Below are 24,100 nucleotides of genomic sequence, written 5' to 3' on the forward strand. Positions count from 1 at the left end.
TGACCTGTGTTTTGCTGATGCTATTCTAGCTACTTTTGCTAATACTCTTTTGGTTTTGTTTTGCTGACACTTCTCGCTAGGTTTGCTGCTATTCTTCCGGCGACATTCGCCAATACTGTTCTAGCTAAACTGGTGACTTAGACTGGTACCATAACAGCTACCTAAAACGGCACCAACTGCCCGTGCTGTGCTTGAGCCCGCTTCCCAGCCAGAGCTGAGGGGCGGGGCAGGGTGTGCGAGGAGGTCGGCTTTCGCGGGTCAGCGACAAGGTGGAGGTTAATCATCAGCTCTCCCGGGTCAGCGCTGGAATGTGGGCGGGGGGTGCGAGGTGTCACAGGCCCAAACAGGGCACCCTCTTAGCATCAGGAAGTGCGTCAAATAAAAGCGCCGTCACGCTGAGTGTTTTGTTTGAAGCGCCGCCGCCAGTGGTTCCCGCGGTGCCACACAGGCCTCTGTGTGCGTGTGCGCCACATGCGCTTAATTGCGAGTCGCACGTTGTTGACTAGTACTTAACGCCCACCGCTCACCCGGCCGCTCGTTAGCGTGGACGTGTAATTCAGTAGTTTGGGATAATAAACTGCCATGGGGGGCTTGGGGTGGGGGGGCTGGCAGGAAATGAGGAAAATGTGAATGGTCACATGCCAACGTGGGAAATGTATTCCATGGAAACCGCTGCCTTGCCAAAGTGACTTAATACTCGGGTGTGGAGGGGGACCGGGGTGCACCCAATCCATCTGTGGCGGTCAATTGGGGGATCCTACAAAAATAATCTTGCACTTTTATTCTGAAAGGGATTTCTTTCTTCAGCTTGTTATCTATTGGAAAGACATACGTTGTCAATCGACACGCCACAAATGGACAGGAAGTTATCAGCGCGGGTGCGTTTATGATAAAGCAAGGACAATGCACCACGCCGCCCGTGTGGGTATCAAAGTAACGCTTGCATGCAAATAGACATGCAAAACTGTACCGCAAGGCATGCTGGGTAGTTAAGGATCTCAGATTTTGAGGCTTTTTATTGGTATGTTTTATTAAATTGGATTGACACAGAATTGAATTGGAAAATGGAAGAAATAGCAGTAACTTTACAAAATAAAGTCAAAATATTAAATAGAAAAAGTCATAATTTTACAAGAATAATATATTATAAAAAAGTTTAATTTTAGTAGCATAAAGTTAAAATATTAAAGAAAAAAAATGTCTTAACAAAAAAAGTTGTAATATTATGAGGAAATAACCAAAACACAATACAATTGTCGTTTTTGGAAAAATATAGTTACTGAAAAAGTTCTAATATAATTGTGGAAAAAGTCCAAATATTATGGAAAGAACATTTACAAGAATATTAAAATCGCAGTAGTTTCATGAAAAGCGTCAAAATATTATGAAGGAACTTAGGAAAGGAGTTATATTGTTATCTAATATTGTGGAAATAATAATATTAGAAAAAAGTTCTAATCTAACCAGCAGCGACACAATTTTATGGGGAGAAATATTTGTACATTCTTTGTTACCTAATGACATGACGTATTACAACTTTGCCCCCAAGCTAATGTGACAGAAATGACAACCTTCTTTCTTTTATTTGTTATAACATTACAAGTGCAAAACATTTCTTTAATATTACACCTCCTTGCTATGAAAATTATAATTCATTCATTATCTACAGCTTTTTCCTCACGAGGGTTGCGGGGGGTGCTGAAGCCTATCCCAGCTGTCTTGGGGCGAGAGGCGGGGTACACCCTGGACTGAAAAATTTTAATTTTTCAAATATATTTTAATTAATATTTTTTCTTTATAGTATTAGAGTAGTAGAGGAAAAAGCATAGAGTTGAAATATTCAAGAAAAATTATTAAAATTAAAATTATTTTTTAAAGTCAAACAATTTAGAGAAACTGACAAAACAAAATTCATTTGTAATTTTTGGAAAATTAGCTTGGGGGAAAGTTCTACAAAAGCAAACGGCAAGAATGTCAAAAAGAGCAAAGAGTGAATTAATGATAGATATGACTGGAATATGACCCATATATTACCGGTATATGACCCATATCTGACCGCAATATGACCTGAATATGACCCATATATAGACATAGACTTTATTTATTGTCATTGCACAATAACACAGCAGTGAAATTGCCAATGAAATGTTGTTGCCTGGCTCCTGTGTAATGATAAATAATAATGTGGAGAATAAATGGATTACATCAAGTATGAACAATGTACAGTGTAAACAGTAATTTGTACAAATAATTTAAATAATTTAGAATAAATAACAATAATTTAAAGCTTATTTGGCATTGAGCAAATATGACCTGAATCTGACCGGAATATGACCCATACCTGACCGGAATATGACCTGAATCAGACCCATATCTGACCCATATATGACTGAATTATGACCGGTATATGACCCATATCTGACCCATATCTGACCTGAATATGACCGGAATATGACCCATATATGACCGGAATATGATCCATATATGACCGGAATATGACCCATATCTGACCGGAATATGACCTGAATTTGACCCATACATGACCGGAATATGACCAAGCTGAGATGAAGTACTGGCTACAGTAGTATTTCTTAGCATAGTATCTACAAACTGACTGGGAACCCCTTGGACACCCGTGGGTTAAAGTGAATCCTGTTGTCAAATGATTCGCCAATACCAGAGTATAAACTGTGATTTTCCCCCCCCTCCTCCCGCAGGCATGGGCACGCTGTTGGCTTTGGGCCTGTCGGCCCCCAACGCCGCCTTCACGCAGATGGTCACCACCTTCGGGCTGGCGGGCATCGTGGGCTACCACACCGTGTGGGGCGTCACTCCCGCGCTGCACTCGCCGCTCATGTCGGTGACCAACGCCATCTCAGGTTAGTGATGATGATGATGATGATGATGATGAATGGTCTCCATGTTCTTCAACACATGAGCACTTAGATGCCTGGACCCAAACAGGAAGTTGTGGTCGGCTGCTGCTGCTTAACACAACAGGGTTAAGAGGTCGGTTTTGGGGGGGGATGCGTGCATGTGTGTGTTCTCACCGCTTTGATCCCCCCCCACAAGGAACCACGCTGAGGGTAGGAAGTAACACACCAACGGTGATCTTTCGGGGTCAGGGTGGTCTTCTGCTCGTTTAGACATCAGAGCAGGCGGTGGAGCGAACACGGACACTTTTCACATCCTTTAAAACTTTATTGGCAAACAGGCCAGTCTTGCTTTTATGTTGACACCTCGGCTGCTCCCACCTTCAACTTTATTCTTTCTCACATCAGTCATTGAAAGTCCACCATCTTTGTAGTTCAAAGGAAGTCTGCATAGCATGGCCCGGCCCGCCGCACTTTCAAAAAATAGCATTCAACAAGAACAATTCACTAAAAAATTGAAAAATCAGCATTAATTTTACAAGAACAAAATATGGGAATGAAATCCTAATATTACAAAAAGAAAATTATTTGAAAATTCTTTAAAAAATATTAAAATAAACATCCAAATGCCAAAAACGTAATGTTTAAAGAGTAAAGTCAAAATATTAAGAAAAATAACTCCAAAAAATTCTAACATTAAACAACGGCGAGAAAGTCAGAATATTATGAAAAAAAAATTGACAAAGTAAGCTTAAAAAAAGTATATATTACATTTTGCAATATTTTTTGTTATCCAAGAGTATCTTGTTTTTTGTAAAAACGTTTTGGTTAAATTTTAAAATGTGTACTAGCATATTTAAATAAATATTTTATTTTCCCAGGGAAGCACATATTGCAACATTCACCATGATCATGCTAGGTGTTGGCATGCTAATATTAGTATTGCTAACATTAGCGTCATAGTATTTTTAGTCTTTTCATCCCAGTTTGCAGTATCATGTCAGGTGCTAGCATGCTAACATTAACATAGTATCATTTTAAACCATTTTCTTAGCTAGACATTTCCCTCAATAGCTTCTCGATTTAATTTTGGAGAATTGTGGTAATAAGGAGACTGGCGGGGAGTTTGCACATTTTTAAAAATTTGAAGTACTTTAGCTTTTTTCATTTGTTGAGGGAATTTTCCAGTCTGAAATGATAAATTACTGCTGTGCTATGTTTCCATTTGGATTCCATTCCAATCAATTGATGTTTTTGCTTTACATATGAACATAAGCAGACACTTGGCGCTACCATGCTAGGTGTTAGCGTACTAACATCATTATATTAGCATTTTTAACATTTCCAGAGGTAGGCATTTATGCAAATGGTAAACACACATCTATTATCTTAGCCGTTAGCATGCTAATATTAGCATTGTTAGCATCCTTTAAGTCCTTAAAACCTTTCCATGGTAGGTTTTCATGGTGCAGGAATGTGAATACGTAGATAAAATAATATAGGACTAATATCTGTGGTGGCGGCACGGTGGTTGCCGCGCAGACCCCACAGATAGGAGACCAGGGTTCAATTTCACCCTCGCCCATCTCTGTGTGGAGTTTGCATGTTCTCCCCGGGCATGCGTGGGTTTTCTCCGGGTACTCCAGTTTCCTCCCACATTCCAAACAAAAACATGCTAGGTTAATTAGCGACTCCAAATTGTCCATGAATATGAGTGTGAATGGTTGTTTGTCTATATACCTATGATTGGCTGGCCACCAGTCCAGTCCGCATCTCGCCCGAAGACAGCTGGGATAGGCTCCAGCGCCCCCGCGACCCTCCTGAGGAAAAGCGGTAGAAAATGAATGAATAATATCTGTGGTGTAATAACAAGGGGTGGAGCATGGCGCTAGGTGCTTTTCTAGTTGAGTTGAAGTGGTTGGTGCATACAGGAGGTGATCTATCCAGCAGGTAAAAGGTCACAATGACAATATTAGGTATGTAGACGATGCCTGTTGTTTCTTATGAGACCAAAGGTTTTTTCTTTTGCAGGTCTGACGGCCGTGGGTGGTCTGTCTCTAATGGGCGGTGGCTACGCCCCAAGCAGCACTGCAGAGACGCTGGCCGTGCTCGCAGCCTTCATCTCCTCGGTCAACATTGCTGGTGAGTCGCCCGCACCGGGTCGTCTTTGCCACCAGTAAAACCTCAGCTTAGGAGGAAGACTGGCGGGTCTGCCTTTGAATGCGTGGCGCCGCCTTTTCTGATTGGCGGCTGGGTTGGACACGTTCGTGACATCTCCATTTTCAGGACAAAGTGTTGCTTCACAGCTCAGCTGTTTGCTTTGTTAGCTAGCATAGCAATATTTCTACAGATGCGTATTGACTTGACTTCCAGAAGGTACGATCAGGAGCAAAACGCATTCTGGTGTTTTTCTTCAGGATGGAAGCGTACGCCGTACTCACGCTTCATCCGCATCACGCTTTATCATTTTAAAATTACAGCTTTTGTCCATTTCTGTTTTTTTACATTGTCTGAATAGTACCATACTGTACTATACCATACTATATTATACCATATTATTCCATACCATACTATACCATACCGTACCGTACATACCATACTATGCCATATTATACTATACTATACCATACCATGCTATATTATACCATGCCATACCTTGCTATATTATACCATACCACACTATACTATATACTTCAAATTTGTGTACTATTTGTCTCCAAATATGACTTTATTCCATATTATAATTTTCCCACAACCTAATTTTCTCCCAATTGCCACTTTTTTTTAAGACTTTTATTAAGACTTCTCTTTCTTTAATATTTCAAGTCTATGCCACAAAAATGACATTTTTCCTCATATTCAAGTTTATAAATTGGTACTTTTTTCCTCCTTAAAATACAACTTTTCTTAATGTGTTAACTTTATTTTCACAAAATTACAGCTGCTTATTTACATATTTAAAAAAAAAAATCTAAATATTTCAACTTTCCCCCTGAATGCTTAGCTGCTACGTTTATTTCCCCACAATGTTATGACATAAAGAAATCATTTTTCTTTAATATTTCAACTTCATGCTGCTAAATTGACCCCAAAAACCAAAACAAGAAAAACCACAACAACCGTCTTCTAGTACGGGGGGTCCAAAAGTATCGACTCACATCAAGACTAGGAAGTATGACCATCCTGTGGAACGCCATGTTGCCGTTCCAGACAACTTGGAAGTGGGACATTTTGGACCTCTAAGTCGGACAAAGGGTGTTAGAGCGGTGCTGGATATCCTGTCATGCTCCCGCCTCTCTCCTTTACAGCGGAGAGAGGAAAGCGGAGCGTTTCTACTTGAATTATCCGCACTGACATGTTTAAAGGTCACTCGTTATTTTCCTGGCTTGGGTTGTTGGGCTTGGCAACGCTCGTCCTTGTCAGTAGTTCTGGTCTAAGGACTGTAGACCCCTCGTCATCTTCAAAGTTAGTCTGGAGTGTTGGCTCCAAAGCTCACATGTGGTCTATGGGGGCTTTTCAGGCGGCTTCCTGGTGACTCAGAAGATGCTGGACATGTTCAAGCGTCCCACCGATCCCCCCGAGTATAACTACCTTTATCTGCTCCCGGGAGGAGTCTTTGTGGGCGGATACGCGGCAGCGCTGCATTCGGGGTACAACATCGAACAGGTGGGTGACCATGGAGTTAGGATATCATCCCGGTTTCTTTGTTCGTCCAGATTTTGCACACATGCAACTCGCTTCTTTGATCTTCTCTGACCAGATGATGTACTTGGGCTCTGGAATGTGCTGCGTGGGCGCCCTGGCTGGCCTCTCCAACCAGAAAACAGCCCGTCTGGGCAACGCCTTGGGCATCATGGGTGTCGCAGGGGGCATCGCCGCCACTCTTGGCGCTCTCAAACCCAGCCCCGAGCTCCTGGCGCAGATGAGCGCCGCCATGGCTGTGGGCGGCACCGCTGGTGAGTGGCATCGGGAAACGTCTTTCGCATCTTCAACATGCTAATTGTTCCGGGAACAAATCTGAGACGCAGACTAAACATCCGAACGTATCCAAACACGGCGTTCCACCTCATCAACAACACATGCGTCCTCATCCCAGATGAGATTTGACGATCCTCTGTACTCCCGCAGGTCTGACCATCGCTAAGAGGATCCAGATCACCGACTTGCCCCAGCTGGTGGCCGCCTTCCACAGCCTTGTGGGGCTGGCGGCGGTGCTGACCTGCGTGGCGGAATACATGGTGGAGTACCCTCACTTTGCCACCGACCCCGCCGCCAACCTCACCAAGATAGTGGCCTACCTGGGCACCTACATCGGCGGGATCACCTTCAGCGGCTCTCTGGTGGCGTACGGCAAGCTGCAAGGTTTGGGACGCTTCCGGCGAAACTAAAGCCAGGATGCAACTAAAATATGCTAAAGAGTTATACAGCTTAGATTTCATCTCAGCTCTGTCGTATACTCTACGTGAAAAAGCACGATTGACTTCACACCTTGCTCTTTTTCCCTATTTTGGCTCTTTTTGGTTTTAAATATTTTGTCTTTATTTGAGGACATTTTTTCTCAAAATATTATGACGTTATTCCCATATTAACTTTTTTTCCTGCCTATTTTTCCAAAAAATATTTGATCAAATATGGTATTTTGTTATTTAATATTTCAAGTTCATGGGATAAAAATTCCAACTTCCAACTCTGGCAAAATTCCAACTTTTTTCTTGTTAGAATGCAACATTTTGCATGACTTTATTATTGTAAACAAAGAAAATAAGGCAATTTTGCCAATTTTCTTCTTGGAATTAAGACTTCATTCAGACTTGCCATAATATTAGAACTTTATTATAACCTTTTTACACAACATAATTTTCCATAAATTATTTTAAAAAATATTTTTTGTGATATATTTATATAACTTAAAAACTCCACCTGTTTCTTCCATTTCTGATATCTTTTAAAATGTTTTCAATATTTAAATTTAATTCATGTGCAGAAAATTTCAAAATACTTATTCCCATAATATCACTTTATGCAACCTAATTTTCCAAAAAAAGACAACTTTATTTTGTTGTGTTTTTGAAGTCATACTAAAATGACACATTTAAGACCACTTAAGTCACAGTTTTACGTGACTACTTTTCCTCATTAAAATGTTTTTTTTTTCTCAACATTTTTATTTTATTCTGGTAAAATTACAGCTGTTTTTTCCGTTTCCCAAAAAAAAATTCAACAATTTAAACTTTCACCGGAAATGTTCTTCTTATAATTATGATTTTATGATACCTATTATGATTTTCTTTCATTTCTGCTATTTTATTTTTCTAAATATTTCTACTTGATTTGTGTTAAAGTATGATTTTTTTCCCCTTTAACATGTTTTTCCACTACCTAATTTTCCCCCCAAAAAATTAATTATTTTGTGTGTATGAAAGGTCAACATTATGCTGCTCACATGAAATAGTTTTTCCTTTTAATATTTTTTAAACTTTATTTAACTTTTTTTTCTGAATATTTAGACTTTATTTTGTATTTTTTTCGTTTTCTTACGAAAGAAGAGACAATGTGCTTGTTAAATGTTGGACTGAAATGCAGCAGAGCAGGAGGCTCAGAGCTAAGCTTTCTCCAGTTCACAGATTCTTGTGTCGTACAAGAATGTTAACATGTAAAATAAGCCGACATGCATTCTGCTGAAAGTATTGGCATGCTAACTTTGCCATCCTGGGGAACCTCACTCCGTTCACTTCCGACCAGTCTTTGTTGGCACAGAACACATACTTCTGTTTGTCGTTTTTGGTCAAAAGAAATACAGCAGAGCGTGAGGCTCAGAGATAAACTCAATCTAGCTAACTGGGTCTTGGGTAGTGTAGTGATATCAAGATGTAAAATACGTCCAGCAATGCCGGCGTTTGGGGTTGCTAACTTGGATAGCCTGGGGGAACCTCACTCCGTTCATTTTCTGTCTTTACTGGAACAGAACACATCATTTCTTAACAGGAGGAGGGAGAACGCCACAGACTGACAGAAATGTAGCAGAGCCTGAAGTTCAGAGCTAAACTTTTCTCCAGATTATTATTAGTAGTAGAGTGTTGAACTATTTTGGGCTCACAGTTATAACATGAGAAACCATACAAAATGAATGTGTCATTTTTGGGAAAACATTATGGGAATAAAGTCATAATATTATGAGAACATTTATGAATAAAGTTGAAATATTTGGAAAAAGTATTAAAAAAAGAGAGATTAAATATATATTTAACTTCTTAGCATATCTACAAAATATCAAAGTTGCATCCTTCCATTTTTCACAATGTGGCCCCCACTGGAGGGAAAACCTTTTGCATTGTTGTTGAATGGTGTTCCTAAAAACTTCCTGTTTGACGTGTCCATCAATCACGCAGGAATGCTGAACAGTGCCCCCCTGATGCTCCCCGGCCGCCACGCCCTGAACGCCTCGCTGATGGCGGGCTGCGTCGGCGGGATGATTCCGTACATGCTGGACCCCAGCTATGCCACCGGCATCACCTGCCTGGGCTCCGTCTCCGCTCTGTCGGCCATCATGGTACGTACTGCGGGACTTGAAACTCGGCCCATGTTTGCACAGTGAAGCATTCATTTTTTATGGGGGGGGTCGGGTCAAGGGGCCTTTCGGCGGGGCAGATCGAAATCCGTAAAACGCCGACGGACGGCGCGTGTTAGAGGTTGTGATTTCCATCAGGAAGGGGGGCGGACGCGTGCGAAGGGGAAGTCAATAAGCGGTTTGTTGCGCCCGCAAGTCTCTCTCGTAGTCTGGCAGCCGTCGGGGCGAAAGAAGGCTCCACTTTGTGCGAGCGCCAACTTCCTGCTTGCACTTGACTCTAATTATGTTGGGCTTCACCACTAGAAAGTCACACTTGGCCTTTTCAAAAACGCAGCAGCAAAATATTCTAAACAAACCTTTTCAGTATGAATTAGTATTAATGTTTCAATAGATGGCATAGGCCAGGCGTTGGCAACCTTTACTTTGAAAAATTTTACCCCTCCGTCCCCACTAAAGCAAAATGCCTGTAACCACAAAACAGGTTTAAAAGAACATCTTATAAAGTCTAAGAAGAGAACATAAGAAATAAAAGTGCAGTGAGTGTGCATGTGTAAGGGATGCCAACCATGATGATGATGATTTAATATATTTTTAGAAATGTCAAATAGCTTAGAGGGCGTGTGGTTAGCGCACAGACCTCACAGCTAGGAGACCAGGGTTCAATTCCACCGTCGGCCATCTCTGTGTGGAGTTTGCATGTTCTCCCCGAGCATGCATGGGTTTTCCCCGGGTACTCCGGTTTCCTCCCCCATTCCAAAAACATGCTAGGTTAATTGGCCACTCCAAATTGTCCATAGGTATGAATGTGAGTGTGAATGGTTGCTTGTCTATCTGTGCCCTGTGATTGGCTGGCCACCAGTCCAGGGTGTACCCCGCCTCTCGTTCAAAGACAGCTGGGATAGGCTACAACACCCCCGCACCCTTGTGAGGAAAAAGCGGTAGAAAATGAATGAAATAGCTTAGACTTTTGTCTTCCATGTTTACCTGAGAGAGAAAACTAAATAGCATCCTGTCTGCTCATCCAAACAGCAGGCCAGGATGCATTCATGGTCTCACACAAAATTGGATTTTTCAAAAGTCATATTTTAACACTAAAGACACATTTGAGTTGTGAGAAGGTTGATCATTCTCGTGTGTGCTTGGTGGAGGCCGTCCCTGGATCACTGAGACCTCCAGACGCTCATCCCTCCCCCGTGTTTTATCCTCCAGGGTGTAACCTTAACAGCCGCCATCGGGGGCGCCGACATGCCAGTGGTGATCACCGTACTCAACAGTTACTCGGGCTGGGCTCTGTGCGCCGAGGGCTTCCTGCTCAACAACAACCTCCTGACCATCGTGGGGGCGCTCATCGGGTCTTCTGGCGCCATCCTGTCCTACATCATGTGCGTGGTAAGTCCTGCCCAGCCCGAAGGGATTCCTTCTTTGACTCAAGCTGGCACCGACTGTTCTCAACACCCCCCCCCCCCAAAATAACTTAACCTTTCATCAGAGATGAGGATGCAACTTTTTCACATTCAGATATTCAGTATACTGCATGAATATACAGTACTGTATATCCACTGTTCTATGCAGTATATTCATGACCATTTACTCTATATACAGTATACTGCATGAATATACAGTACTGTATATCCACTGTTCTATGCAGTATATTCATGACCATATACTCTATATACAGTATACTGCATGAATATACAGTACTGTATATCCACTGTTCTATGCAGTATATTCATGACCATATACTCTATATACAATATACTGCATAAGCATACTGTATATCCACTGTTCTATGCAGTATATTGATGACCATATACTCTATATACAGTATACTGCATAAGTATACAGTATACTGTATGTTTGACTATACAGTATATTTACATCCATATATACTATACTATACTGCATGAATATACAGGATACTGACTTTTCTATACAGTACATTCACATTCATATAATCTATATACAGTATACTGCATGAATATACACTATACTGTATAGTGACTGTTCTATGCAGTATATTCACGTTCATATACTCTATATACATATACTGCATGAATATAGAGTATACTGTATATTTAACTGTTCTATACAGTATATTCACGTTCATATATAAACTATACTATACTGCATGAATATACAGTATACTGTATAGTGACTGTTCTATGCAGTATATTCACGTTCATATACTCTATATACAGTATACTGCATAAGTATACAGTATACTGTATATTTGACTGTTCTATGCAGTATATTCACATCCAACTTCTTTACTCTATTATACTATACCGCATGGATATACAGTATGCTCTATAATTAACTGTTCTATACCATATATTCACATTTATACATTCTATATACAGTATACTGCATGACTATACAGTATACTGTATGTTGACTGTTCTATACACTATATTCACATTCATATACTATATATACAGTATACTGCATGAAAATACAGTATACTGTATATTTGACTGTTCTATACAGTATATATACATATACTATTACATATTATATAATAGTATATTTCAACATCTCAGGCCTGTCATGTAGGTGAAAAAGCATATTCATATCAACTTCAGGATTTATTTTCTTCATTTTTGCTGTTTTTAAGTTTCCAAATATTGCTACTTTTTTCCTAAATAATCCTCATACATTTTGTTTCCTGTAGATTATGACTTTAGTCTGATTTTAGAACCTTTTGCCACATCATTTTCCAAAACTTTTTTTTTTCCTTTCTCATCATATTACAATAAAAAAAAAATTTTTTTCTTTATTTAATTTTTAATCTATCTTTTATGTAAGTCTGTTGGCCAACTTTTATACTACTATATTTACAATACGACTTTTTTGTTTGCTGTTTTGACTGTTTTGACTATTCTTGTAAAATGACACACTGGTCACACTGCTGTTCCTTTTCCGTCCACTAGGAGGAACTCTAACGTTGTCCACAAGGCCAACTTGTCCACAAACTAAACCTTAGGCTTTTCAAGGCCCTCCATCCTTTGGTGTTGTTTTGCAGGCCTCAGGGTGACTAAAGTAGACACGGGCAATGGTCAATATTAGAATGGTAACATCACCATGTCTTCCCCAGGCCATGAACCGTTCTCTGGCTAACGTCATCCTGGGAGGCTACGGCACGTCTTCCACCGGCACTGGCAAGCCCATGGAGATCACGGGAACACACACAGAGGTCAACGTGGATCAGACGGTCGACATGATTAAAGAGGCCCAAAACATCATCATCACTCCAGGTAACACACACACACACACACACACACGGGCGTGGAAAAATATGGCACCTTGACTTTGCCATCCACCTCCCTCTTAGTGTGTGTTCTGTTTATTCAAGCCTTTCTGAACCCGTGTTACATCACCGCTTTGTGAGGCTAATTGACAAGGTTGAGTGTGGCCTCACTCCCCCCCCTCCCCCACACACACACACACACAGAGGAGGGTACATTCTTAAGTCTTTGTGTGTGGTCGTAAGTCGTGGCCGCAAGGTGACGCACATAAACGTCAACCCAAACGTCCTCGTAGGATTGGGTCCAACAACGTTTGTCTCGATATTTGGATACCACAATCATCTTTTCTAGACATGCCAAAAGGTTGTATGGTGTTTATTTTAATATACGATATTCACCTTGTCATATAGGTGGGGAAAGCACATTATTCATATTTATATTAATATTGAGAAAATGTTCCGAATATTTCAGCTGTTTTCTTAAATAATTAGACTTTATTCCCATAATATATCACTTTTACAATTTTCCAAAAATCACCACAGTATTGTACTTTTTCTCATTATTATTATAACTTTTATTAATATTTTTTTACTTTAATATTTATAATTTTCCCTCATAATTTTCTTCTTGTAAAATGACTGGAATGGCCCGACCCACATTTTTTGGCTTCTAATCTTATTTTTTTCAATAGTCTGGCACATTCAATGTGGTACTGATGTTCATTTTTTAAATAATAATAATTATTATCATTACACATTGCTACAAAATCTTCAACAAACTGTAATGCTTGTGTTTATGTAACATAAACACTTTTTCCATTTATAAGTTGCTCTGGAGTATAAGTCGCAGGAACAGCCAACCTATGAAAAAAGTGCCACTTATAGTCCGGAAAATATGGTAATAGCCTTTTCTGTATTATTTCAGCTTTACGCTACTGATTATTTTTCCTCGTCATGTTTTTCATGTAAAATTATGACTTTCTTGTTAGATTAAGTCATATTTTGTTAATATTTTTGACTTTCTTCTTGGAAAATTGCAGATCTTTTTCTTTTTTTTGCTGTTTTTTAAAAATATTTTTTTGTGAAATTATTTTTTTTAAAGTGCTGTGGGCCAATAAAAAAACAAGCTCGGGCCGCACTTAGCTGTAGCGTAAGGAAGTGTGCTTGGAGCCGTCCCTGTCTTGTGTTAACGCATCTAATAAAACACGCAGCATGAATGCCAATGAACGGTAAAGACGTCCTAATTGGCAGAACAGCGTGTAATCAAAGCTCTGATTATTTTCTCTGCTCTAATAATCAGCAGTGTTGCCTTTTTTTTTCCGCCATCCCGGTGTTTTCATTTTGACGTTTGAGTCGGGTCCCAGCTGTCCGTCACCCCAGCTGATTGGCATCTGGGGGAAAGATTAAGACTTTGCTGAAGAAATGGATTTCCATGTCTGGCTCGTCTGGGAGCGGAATCATGGATTTGTTTGTTGGAGTTTGAAACTCCTGTCAACTTTATTGGCCGATCCAATCAGGATTTTTTCTGGTTTTTGTGTGATTCAGCTTTTGTTGAAAGTTTTCACCCAAATTTTGCCCGGGTTTTTGTACCATGAAAATCAAAGTTGTACGAAAAAGTTGTTTCCTTTTGCCTTGATTGGAACAGATGAATTGGATTGATATGATATAGAAGATATAGATGATATAGACATAAGAGGGGAAAATAAAACATAAATATAAGCTAGAATAGACATAAACTTACATGTTGACGTTGGCAGAGTTCCTTGTTACTTCTGTTGTCTCATCAACTTTACATAAAACTGACACCTAGTGACCAGTCTGGAATACTACATCTCATCACAACGTCTGGATGCCTTATATTTGTATTTTTACTTCATTTTGACATTTTTATGTTTAAAAATGCTTGATTTAGGCCAGCAATATGTCACATTTGCTTAAGTATGCACTTTTTTTTTTTACTAAAAGCTGCAGCGATGATTTATGAGTAGATGCTGAGCCAGAAGCAGGACTGTACTTCCAGAATGTTGAATGTGTGATTTTAATCATTTTGTGTGTGGGTATGTGTTGTTAGCGTGATTTTTGCACAGCGTGCTTGTCTTAGTGCGTGTTTGAACCTGCTTGCAGGGTACGGTTTGTGTGCCGCCAAGGCACAGTACCCCATTGCTGAGTTGGTGAAGAATCTCAAAGAGGCGGGCAAGAACGTCCGGTAAGTCAACTTAAATCGACGCTATTAGCCACGACACATTAATTCCCATATTTCTTCTGCCCGAATGCAAAATGCCTTTGATCTAAAGAGTCCCAATGCCTTTGATCTAAAGAGTCCCAATGCCTTTGATCTAAAGACTTCTAGCCTTTTCCACCTTTCTCAACCCATTCACATTGTTCCAAAGTCCAAATTCTCAACTGAATCGGGACATTTTGCCTTCTATCATGCTAGGTGTCAGCATGCTAATGTTAGCATTGCTATCATTTTAACATTAGCATACTGGCATTTATATCCATTTTCATTGCATTCCATTTCATCTAAAGAGTTGTAATGCCTTTGATCTAAAGAGCACCAATGCCTTTGATCTAAAGAGTACCAATGCATTTGATCTAGAGTTTCCAATGCCTTTGATCTAAAGTGTTGCAATGCCTTTGATCTAAAGAGTTCTAGCCTTTTCCACTTTTCTCAACCAATTCACATCGTTCCAAAGTCCAAATTCTCATTGGATCTAAAGAGTTGTAATGCCTTTGATCTAAAGAGCACCAATGCCTTTGATCTAAAGAGTACCAATGCATTTGATCTAGAGTTTCCAATGCCTTTGATCTAAAGTGTTGTAATGCCTTTGATCTAAAGAGTTCTAGCCTCTTCCACCTTTCTCAACCCATTCGCATCGTTCCAAAGTCCAAATTCTCAACTTGATCGGGACAGTTTGCCTTTTATCATGCTAGGTGTCAGCATGCTAATGTTAGCATTGCTATCACGTTAACATTAGCATACTGGCATTTGTATCCATTTTCATTGGATCTAAAGAGTTGTAATGCCTTTGATCTAAATCATACCAATGCCTTTGATCTAAAGCCTTTTAATGCCTTTTATCTAAAGAGTTCTAGCCTCTTCCACCTTTCTTCGCACATTCACATCGTTCCAAAGTCCAAATTCTCAACTTGATCGGGACATTTTGCCTTTGATCATGCTAGGTGTTAGCATGCTAATGTTAGCATTGCTATCACGTTAACATTAGCATACTGGCATTTGTATCCATTTTCATTGGATCTAAAGAGTTGTAATGCCTTTGATCTAAATCATACCAATGCCTTTGATCTAAAGCCTTTTAATGCCTTTTATCTAAAGAGTTCTAGCCTCTTCCACCTTTCTTCGCACATTCACATCGTTCCAAAGTCCAAATTCTCAACTTGATCGGGACATTTTGCCTTTGATCATGCTAGGTGTTAGCATGCTAATGTTAGCATTGCTATCACGTTAACATTAGCATAGTGGCATTTGTATGAATTTACATCGGTAGACACTTATGTAAAGCACCATCACGTTAGGTATCAGCATGCCAACATCACTTTAGCATTGATACCATACTAACGTTAACATAGTAGCACACACACTATATATATTCATTCATTCATTTTCTACCGCTTATCTTCACGAGGGTCGCGGGGGTGCTGGAGCCTATCCCAGCTGTCTTCGGGTGAGAGGCGGGATACACCCTGGACTGGTGGCCAGCCAATCACAGGGCACATATAGACAAACAACCATTCACACTCACATTCATACCTATGGACAATTTGGTGCCGCTGAGTCCTGGTTTGTTTGCTGTGTTATATAAATTCTTTGTGATTGTAATCACTTTCGTCCTCCTCCAAACACGTCCCAGACGCCACAGCCCTTCGCTAACGCTACTAATGCTGGCAATGCCAATGGAGGCGGGGCTTGTGGCGCATGGTTGATAATGGTCTTGTTTCCGCAGGTTTGGCATCCATCCCGTCGCCGGCCGTATGCCGGGTCAGCTCAACGTGCTATTGGCTGAGGCTGGCGTCCCTTACGATATTGTCTTGGAGATGGAGGAAATAAACGAGGACTTCCCTGGTGAGAAGATGAAGAGCAATCATAGCACATATGCTAAAGCCTTTCCATTTATTCCAAACAGTGATGGTCTGTTCCAGGGTTAAACTGTGGCCACCACTAAACCTGTAACCCCCCCCCCCCCAAAAAAAAAACATTGGCAGAAATTGAAACATTTGCAGTCATTTTGCAAGAATAAAGTCATAATATTAAGAGAAAAAAAAGTTATTCAAATGAGAAAAAGTTGCAATTTTATGACAGTAACTTTATTTATATGGTGGTAATTGAGGAAAAACTAAATTAAATTGTAATTTTGTAATTTTACAAGAACAAAGTCAAAATATTTCAAGGAAAAAGTTGTGATTTCATGAGAATCACATTTTAGGAGGACAAATCATTTTAGCAGCATACAATTTAAATATGAAAGAAAAATGACGTTTATTTAAAAGTTGTAATATTATGAAAAAGAAAACAAAGTTTTAATTTTTGGCAAAATGTACTAAATTGACAAAAAAAATGAAATATTTAACAATATTTTATATTAATTTAATTAAAAGAAGAAACATTGCAAGAATAAAGTTGAAATGTTGGAATATAATTTAATAAAATGCAATTTTATGTGAATACATTTTTTAAAGAATAAAAGTGTAATATTATGAGGAAAATTATTGACTTATTAAATACTTTAAATATTAAAGTTGTAATATTATGAGAAAGAAACCAAACAAAATAAAGTTGTTTTTCATTGAAATGTTGGAATATAACTTAATAAAATGCAATTTTATGTGAATACATTTTAAAGAAAAAAGTGTAATATTATGAGGAAAATTATTGACTTATTAAATACTTGTATTAAAGTTGTTTTTTATTGAAAAATATGTTGGAGGGGACAATGGAATAATATAGGAATAAAGTCATAATCAGATTTTTTTTAAATTACGATTATTCAAGAAGTGGAAGAAATAGGAAAATCATCTGTAGTTATACTTTCATAAAGTCAAAATATGAGGAAAAAGTTCATTTAGTTCATAATTCAGAAATAAAAATAAATAAAGAAAAATATTTTAGCAGCCTAAAGTAGAAACATTCAAGATAAAAACATTTTTAAAAGTAATATTTGGAAAATGAAATTGCAGGAAGAACGGTATTTTACAAGAATAGAGTAAATGAAATAAATAATAATAAAGTCATAATTATGAGAAGAAATTTTACAAGAAGATAAAAAGTTGGAAAATTAAAAAAAAAACAGCAGAAATGAAAATGACAATTTTTTTTACCAGAATACATTCAAAAGATGAAGAGAAAAAAGGATTATATTTATCAATAATAAGAGTAAAAATGTTGCTGAATTTTTGTGTCCAATCAGAGACGGACCTGGTTCTGGTCATCGGCGCCAACGACACGGTAAACTCGGCCGCCCAGGAGGACCCCAACTCCATCATCGCCGGCATGCCCGTGCTGGAGGTCTGGAAGGCCAAGCAGGTGAGACATCTGGCCGATGCACGCCACGTTATTATCATCGCTACATCCCCGGGCCCAAAATGGATGAAAAGCAACCCACACACACACACACACACACACACACACACACACACACACACACACACACGGAGGTGGGTCCAGCTCCAGGTGCGGTCCCATCCTGATCCCATTAGGGGGTGACTGGGTCCCTGTGGAATGGCACCAAGCCTGGATCTGGAATAGATAGGAGGAACACAAGGAGATGCTCCTCTTAACCACGCATGCACGCACACGTTCACACACACACACACACGTGCACACACACGTGCACAGGTGCGGCAATAAGAGCCAACATTGTGTTTATGGAAATGTTTTGTGTCGGTAAACTAGCAGAGAAGCATGAAGCAGCCATTCCTCAACTTGGGCTAACTTTTAGGCCAACTACAAATCTACAAAAAGGTATTAGCTGATATCCACTTCACATTCACGCTCATACTCTTATCATGTGAATATAGGGGTGTTATTTCATATGGAGAGGGCTCTAAATATGTTAAAAGCACATTTAGAAGGTGATCATCAGGCTTTCTATGCTTGATGTGTCTTATTCTTATTTTACTACGTCAGGTAGTTGGAGTTTAAAAGTGACTATAGGGGTGTTATTTCATATCTAGAGGCCTCTAATGTTTAAAAGTATATATAGGAGATGGTCTAGAGCAGGGGTGGGCAAACTACGGCCCAGGGGCCACATCCGGCCCGCCAAGTGTTTGAATACGGCCCGCCCAATCTTTCCAAAGTATTTCATTTAAACTCAACATACAACCTGGCATCATGGCCTGAGCCAACCTTTTGATGGTTTTATCAATTTTGTTTTTTGACATGGTCTGTTGTTTATTCTATATAATATTGTTGTATTTGCATATTTTACATAATAATAATATAATAATTATTATTTTAATTTTATTGTAATTATTGTAATATTTTATTATTTTTAAAATATTTAAATATAAATATAAAATAATAAATAATAATAGCAGATTTGCATGACAATTTTACAGATACAATAATACCAGGTGGACTGTTACGTGTAAAATATATAGTCTGCCCCCCCCCCGTAATTTTTGTCATATCAATGCGGCCCGCGAGTCAAAAAGTTTGCCCACCCCTGGTCTAGAGGGCTCTAAATATGTTAAAAAGCATATATAGAAGATGGTAATTATGTTTTCTACACTTAATGTCTTATTTTCTCTTATGTCTACTCTGATAAATAGTCAGGGTTTAAAGGTGACTATAGGGGTGTTATTTCATATCTGGAGGGCTCTAAATATGTTAAAAGCACATTTAGAAGGTGATTATCAGCTTTTCTATGCTTGATGTCTTATTTTCTCTTACATCAACTCTGATAAATAGTAGGAGTTTAAAGCTAACTGCAGGGGTGTTATTTCATATCTAGAGGGCTCTAATAATGTTAAAAAGCATATATAGAAGATGGTAATTAGTTTTTCTATGCTTAATGTCTTATTTTCTCTTATGTCTACTCTGATAAATAGTCTGGGTTTAAAGGTGACTATAGGGGTGTTATTTCATATCAAGAGGGCTCTAATAATGTTAAAAAGCATATATAGAAGATGGTAAACGGGGATTCTATGCCATATCTACCAAAATATTCCATTTATTAAAAAGGAATCCTACTTTGCACTTGTCATGGTCGGGTCTGGAATCGTTGAACTACAAAGACGGACAACCTTTGGGCTACATGACGTGTCTTCCACCTTTTTGACAGATGGAAAATGCTGCTTTCCACATAGGAAATAGTATGTCTGTGACAATATTGTGTGGATGTGGACGTACCTGAGCCTCTGGTGCCCTCTAGTGTATTTCTAGGGAGCGGAGGCCAGTGTGAGTTGTGGCTGACAGCAGCTCCTGTTGTATAAAAAAAAAAAAGGACCAACAGATGATCTGTGCTCCTGGTGCGTGCAGGTGGTGGTGATGAAGCGTTCCCTGGGGGTGGGCTATGCCGCCGTGGACAACCCCATCTTCTACAAACCCAACACGGCCATGTTGCTGGGCGACGCCAAGAAGACGTGCGACGCCTTGCACGGCAAGGTCCGCGAGGTCCAGTAGCCCCACCACCCCCAACCCCCCGGCCCCCGCCACACCCCCAATTCAGAAAGGGATCTCTGCCACAATAAAAGACAGCCATGATGACACCACAACATCTTACAATAATCAAAAAAAACAAATGGCAGCGTGTACATCATGTTTGTGTGCTCGCTTCATGAAGGAAGTTATTATTGTTATTATTATTATTAATAACCTACAAGACAACATAGGATAGCATAGTGCTATACAGTGCTGTAATTGTAACCACAAAGATTACATAAGATGACACTTTCTTACTTTCATGATGATTCCAAGAACATTTGACAGTAGATGTAGAAATACAAACTAATCATTAGATCAGGAGGTTGCCTACAGCCACAGCTGTGGATGGAGGCGTTAATTGGACCATTTAGGGTAATGAAGATGTTAGAAGTGTAGAATGGACACTATTATTATTTTTAGAATGCGTGCTAGATAATGAACTTTCATAGAACTTAGAACCCTTTGTTGTTTTTATTCTCTGCCGTCAATAAGCTGAGTGTAACAAAGCAATACAGTCCAGTAGAGTCCAGTCCAGTCCAGTAGAGTCGAGCATGTTTGTGTTGCTGCTTAGGAAGCGTAGGCATTGCCGCTACATGACATGTTGCCTTCATGGCCTACTCAAACCAACAAGTCCACATCTATAAACCTTTAAAAAAAAAACCCCAAAAAAACAACAAAGTACCAGGAAGTAAAACGTTTTCTCCACTTTTCCTGGCTAGCATACACGTTTTGGCCAATCAGAAGCCAGAAGAAGCCACCTCAGCTTCACTTAATAGGATAATTGTATAGTAAATGACAACATAGGGGTGTTATTATGTCTAGAGGGCTCTAATAACCCAAGTATTGCATTTATTACTAAGAATGTTACTTCACTTGAGGTGTGGAATGGGTGATAAATGAGGTATGTTTCAATGCCACCAGGCAAAATCTTCATTTTTATTGGCCAAAAATATCCCTGCTGACGTGGGCGTACCCCAAGCCTCCAGCCTCCAGCGCTGCCACGTCTATTTCTACTCATAAAAAGATTGGAAAAACACACCAGTGATTTTTATCCAGCTGTTTTTGTGTCTTATCCTTTTTTCTTTGTTGTCTTTAGCTTGATGAAGGAATTGGAAGTAGATGACGATGATATTATTCTTTAGCTTGTGGGGAATCGAGCAATCAAAGGGTACCTGCTGATGTGTGCTGATATTCCACCTCATCCTCTACCTCGCCGCACCAGCGACCAATAGCCTTCCTTTGTTGGGAATCCATGTGACCAACCACTCCTCATTTCCATGCTTTTATTTTGAAACTTGTGGCTTTTCTGTTGTGATCACCTGACCTCGGTTTGTTACTGTCGGGTAAAAAGGATGAAGGTTACACACAATTTGAATATTTGGATATTTGGGCTGTGTGTGCATTATAAGCCCCCCCCCCCCCACCCCCCAAGGAAAGTATTTTTGTAAAAGCAACACCACAGCGTTATTCGTAGCGTTACGTAACGTAGCGTGCACCACCTGGTCATGCAATGCACATGATGGAGGGGGGGTGGAAAGCTATGGAAATGTGAATGTTCTTTTCCACTTGTTGATCATGCACCCCCCCCCCCCCCCCCCACCCCTCAATAGAAGAATAAACTTGGATTTAAACAACATTTCTTCCTGCTGTTTTACCGTCTACAAACCACACGGCGTCTACGGTACGCTTCCAGCTTCACTTTCACACATTCTGTGCAATTTTACATTTAAAGTTTCAAGAAATTGCATTTTTAAAAATTAATCATAATCCTGATTTTTAATTTGTACATTTACAAATGACAAAAATGGATCGGGGGGGGGGGCAGGGGGCGGTTGAGAGACATAGTCTCTCCAATATGTCCTGTGTCTTCCCGAGGCCTCCTACCGGTCGGCAATATGGAAATTGAAATGAATAAAAATGAATAAAATTGACAGTTTTTTTAAAGAATATCAGGCATTTTAAAATAATTATTTAATTTTATTTTTTTATTTATAATAATAATTAAAATATATAGATTTTACTCCAGACATTTTTCAGACTTTGACTGATCTTATATGATATAGGATAAGTAAAATTGAAATATGAAGAAATATAGTTTGTTTCCAGGATGCTGTCATGTTTTCTTAACACTTAAAAAATGGACTTATGAATTTGATTTTATTACACACAAAATGCAAAGCGAAGTAAATGTATTAATAAATACATTATACAAATGTATTATTTATTCATTTAATTTTTAGGTATTGTTAAATTCTGACACGTTCATTTTTCATATGTTTATTCACTTTATTTCACTCAATAAAATTGAAATTTAAATAGAAAATTTAAAAATGATTAATTATGATATTCTTTATTGTGTATTTATTTAAAGCTATTTATATATAAGATATTTATATGAATATATATTTGATCTATCCTTATCAATATCATATATGTATATATAGTATATATATCTAACATTGGTATATTTCCTGTAATACCAGATTTTCGTTTCATTTTCCTGTAGTACATATGAGTACTGTATATTTGGTATGTACAGTATATTTACTGCGTATGGTTGTCATGTTTGCATTTCGTGTGTGTGTGTGTGTGTGCCAAAGTGAAGCATGAGTCCGGCATGGGGGTTGCGTTCCTGCCTAAAATGTAAACAGCGGCGTGTGTGACATCTTCACCTGCCAGCCGCACTTGATTGCCATTCATCATCATCATCATCAGGGAGGCACTGAGATTGCGACGGGACGCTGCCCGCAGCGATGAGACGGCGGATAGATTGATGATGGCATGCGTGCGCCATGAGGGCGGCTTCATCCCGTAACAAGTAGCACTCAGGCGGCCTCTTATCTTCCCTCGGCTGAGGGCCACTGTCACTCCCCGGGTGAGATGGGGCGATTGGGGGGGCCGTGTGTTGATGGTGTGTGCAGGCGGGGATGCTTTGTGGCCGTTGGATGGATAACCTGCATGTCTCAGCCTCCATTGGCTTTGGGACGGTTGTTGAAGAATCCACTTTCTGCAATCAGCAGTCTGCACTCTGACCAGAACTGGGAAATTAAATAGTTGGAAAAAATCACAAGAAATTTACAAAACTGCTGTAATTTTACAAAAATAAAGTCAGAATATTACAAAGGTTTTATTTTAATGAGGAAAAAAAAGTTGCAAGTAGCTAGTCTATACAAACAGAAGGTTAGCTTACAATACAAAAAGTCGAGTCTAACTGTTCATGTGTTTACCCATCCATCCATTTTCTATGCTACTTGTCCTTACTATCCAAGCTGTCATTTTGGCGAAAGGCGGGGTACACCCTGGACTGGTGGCCAGCCAATCACAGGGCACATTTAGACAAACAACCATTCACACTCACATTCATAATTTGGAGTGGCCAATTAACCTAGCATGTTTTTGGAATGTGGGAGGAAACCGGAGTACCCGGAGAAAAGCCGAGGGCAGAATTGAACTGCGGTCTCCTAGCTGTGTGGCCTGCGCGCTAACCACTCGTCCGCCGTGCAGCCCCACTATCAATAACCAAAGACACAAATTCTGAAGCATGGATCAACTCTGTGCATATGTTTTGCTCCACAGAGATGCCAAGTGCGGAATGGAAGTTTTCCCCGTCCTTTAAGCCCCCACCCACGGTGAGGCCTCTGGGATCCCCTGCACTTTTCCCAAAGACATTTGTGTTCCGACAGCGGGAGATAAATGTAGAGGCTCTAACGCGGCCAGCCAGCAACACAAATGACCTTTTTACTGTTCAATTT

The 24,100-nt window shown here is 39.5% G+C and overlaps 1 protein-coding gene across 1 annotated transcript in view; it reads left to right on the top strand.

Annotated features, from left to right (window-relative positions):
* The window catches only part of nnt (nicotinamide nucleotide transhydrogenase), a 31,173-nt gene extending 9,172 nt beyond the window's left edge, over positions 1–22,001 (top strand). The window contains exons 11-22 of the mRNA XM_058057583.2: positions 2,718–2,879; positions 4,905–5,015; positions 6,394–6,539; positions 6,634–6,829; positions 7,002–7,235; positions 9,263–9,423; positions 10,651–10,830; positions 12,536–12,695; positions 14,810–14,891; positions 16,651–16,769; positions 18,112–18,227; positions 20,184–22,001. Coding sequence (XP_057913566.2) covers positions 2,718–2,879; positions 4,905–5,015; positions 6,394–6,539; positions 6,634–6,829; positions 7,002–7,235; positions 9,263–9,423; positions 10,651–10,830; positions 12,536–12,695; positions 14,810–14,891; positions 16,651–16,769; positions 18,112–18,227; positions 20,184–20,327 — 1,811 coding nt within the window. The 3' untranslated portion in view covers positions 20,328–22,001. The remainder of the gene's footprint in view (positions 1–2,717; positions 2,880–4,904; positions 5,016–6,393; positions 6,540–6,633; positions 6,830–7,001; positions 7,236–9,262; positions 9,424–10,650; positions 10,831–12,535; positions 12,696–14,809; positions 14,892–16,650; positions 16,770–18,111; positions 18,228–20,183) is intronic.
* The last annotated feature ends 2,099 nt before the right edge of the window (positions 22,002–24,100 follow it).

This window comes from Doryrhamphus excisus, linkage group LG19, assembly GCF_037039965.1.
Source record: "Doryrhamphus excisus strain RoL-2023G ecotype Guam linkage group LG19, RoL_Dexc_Guam_v1.1, whole genome shotgun sequence".
In the NCBI taxonomy this organism is placed as follows: domain Eukaryota; kingdom Metazoa; phylum Chordata; class Actinopteri; order Syngnathiformes; family Syngnathidae; genus Doryrhamphus; species Doryrhamphus excisus.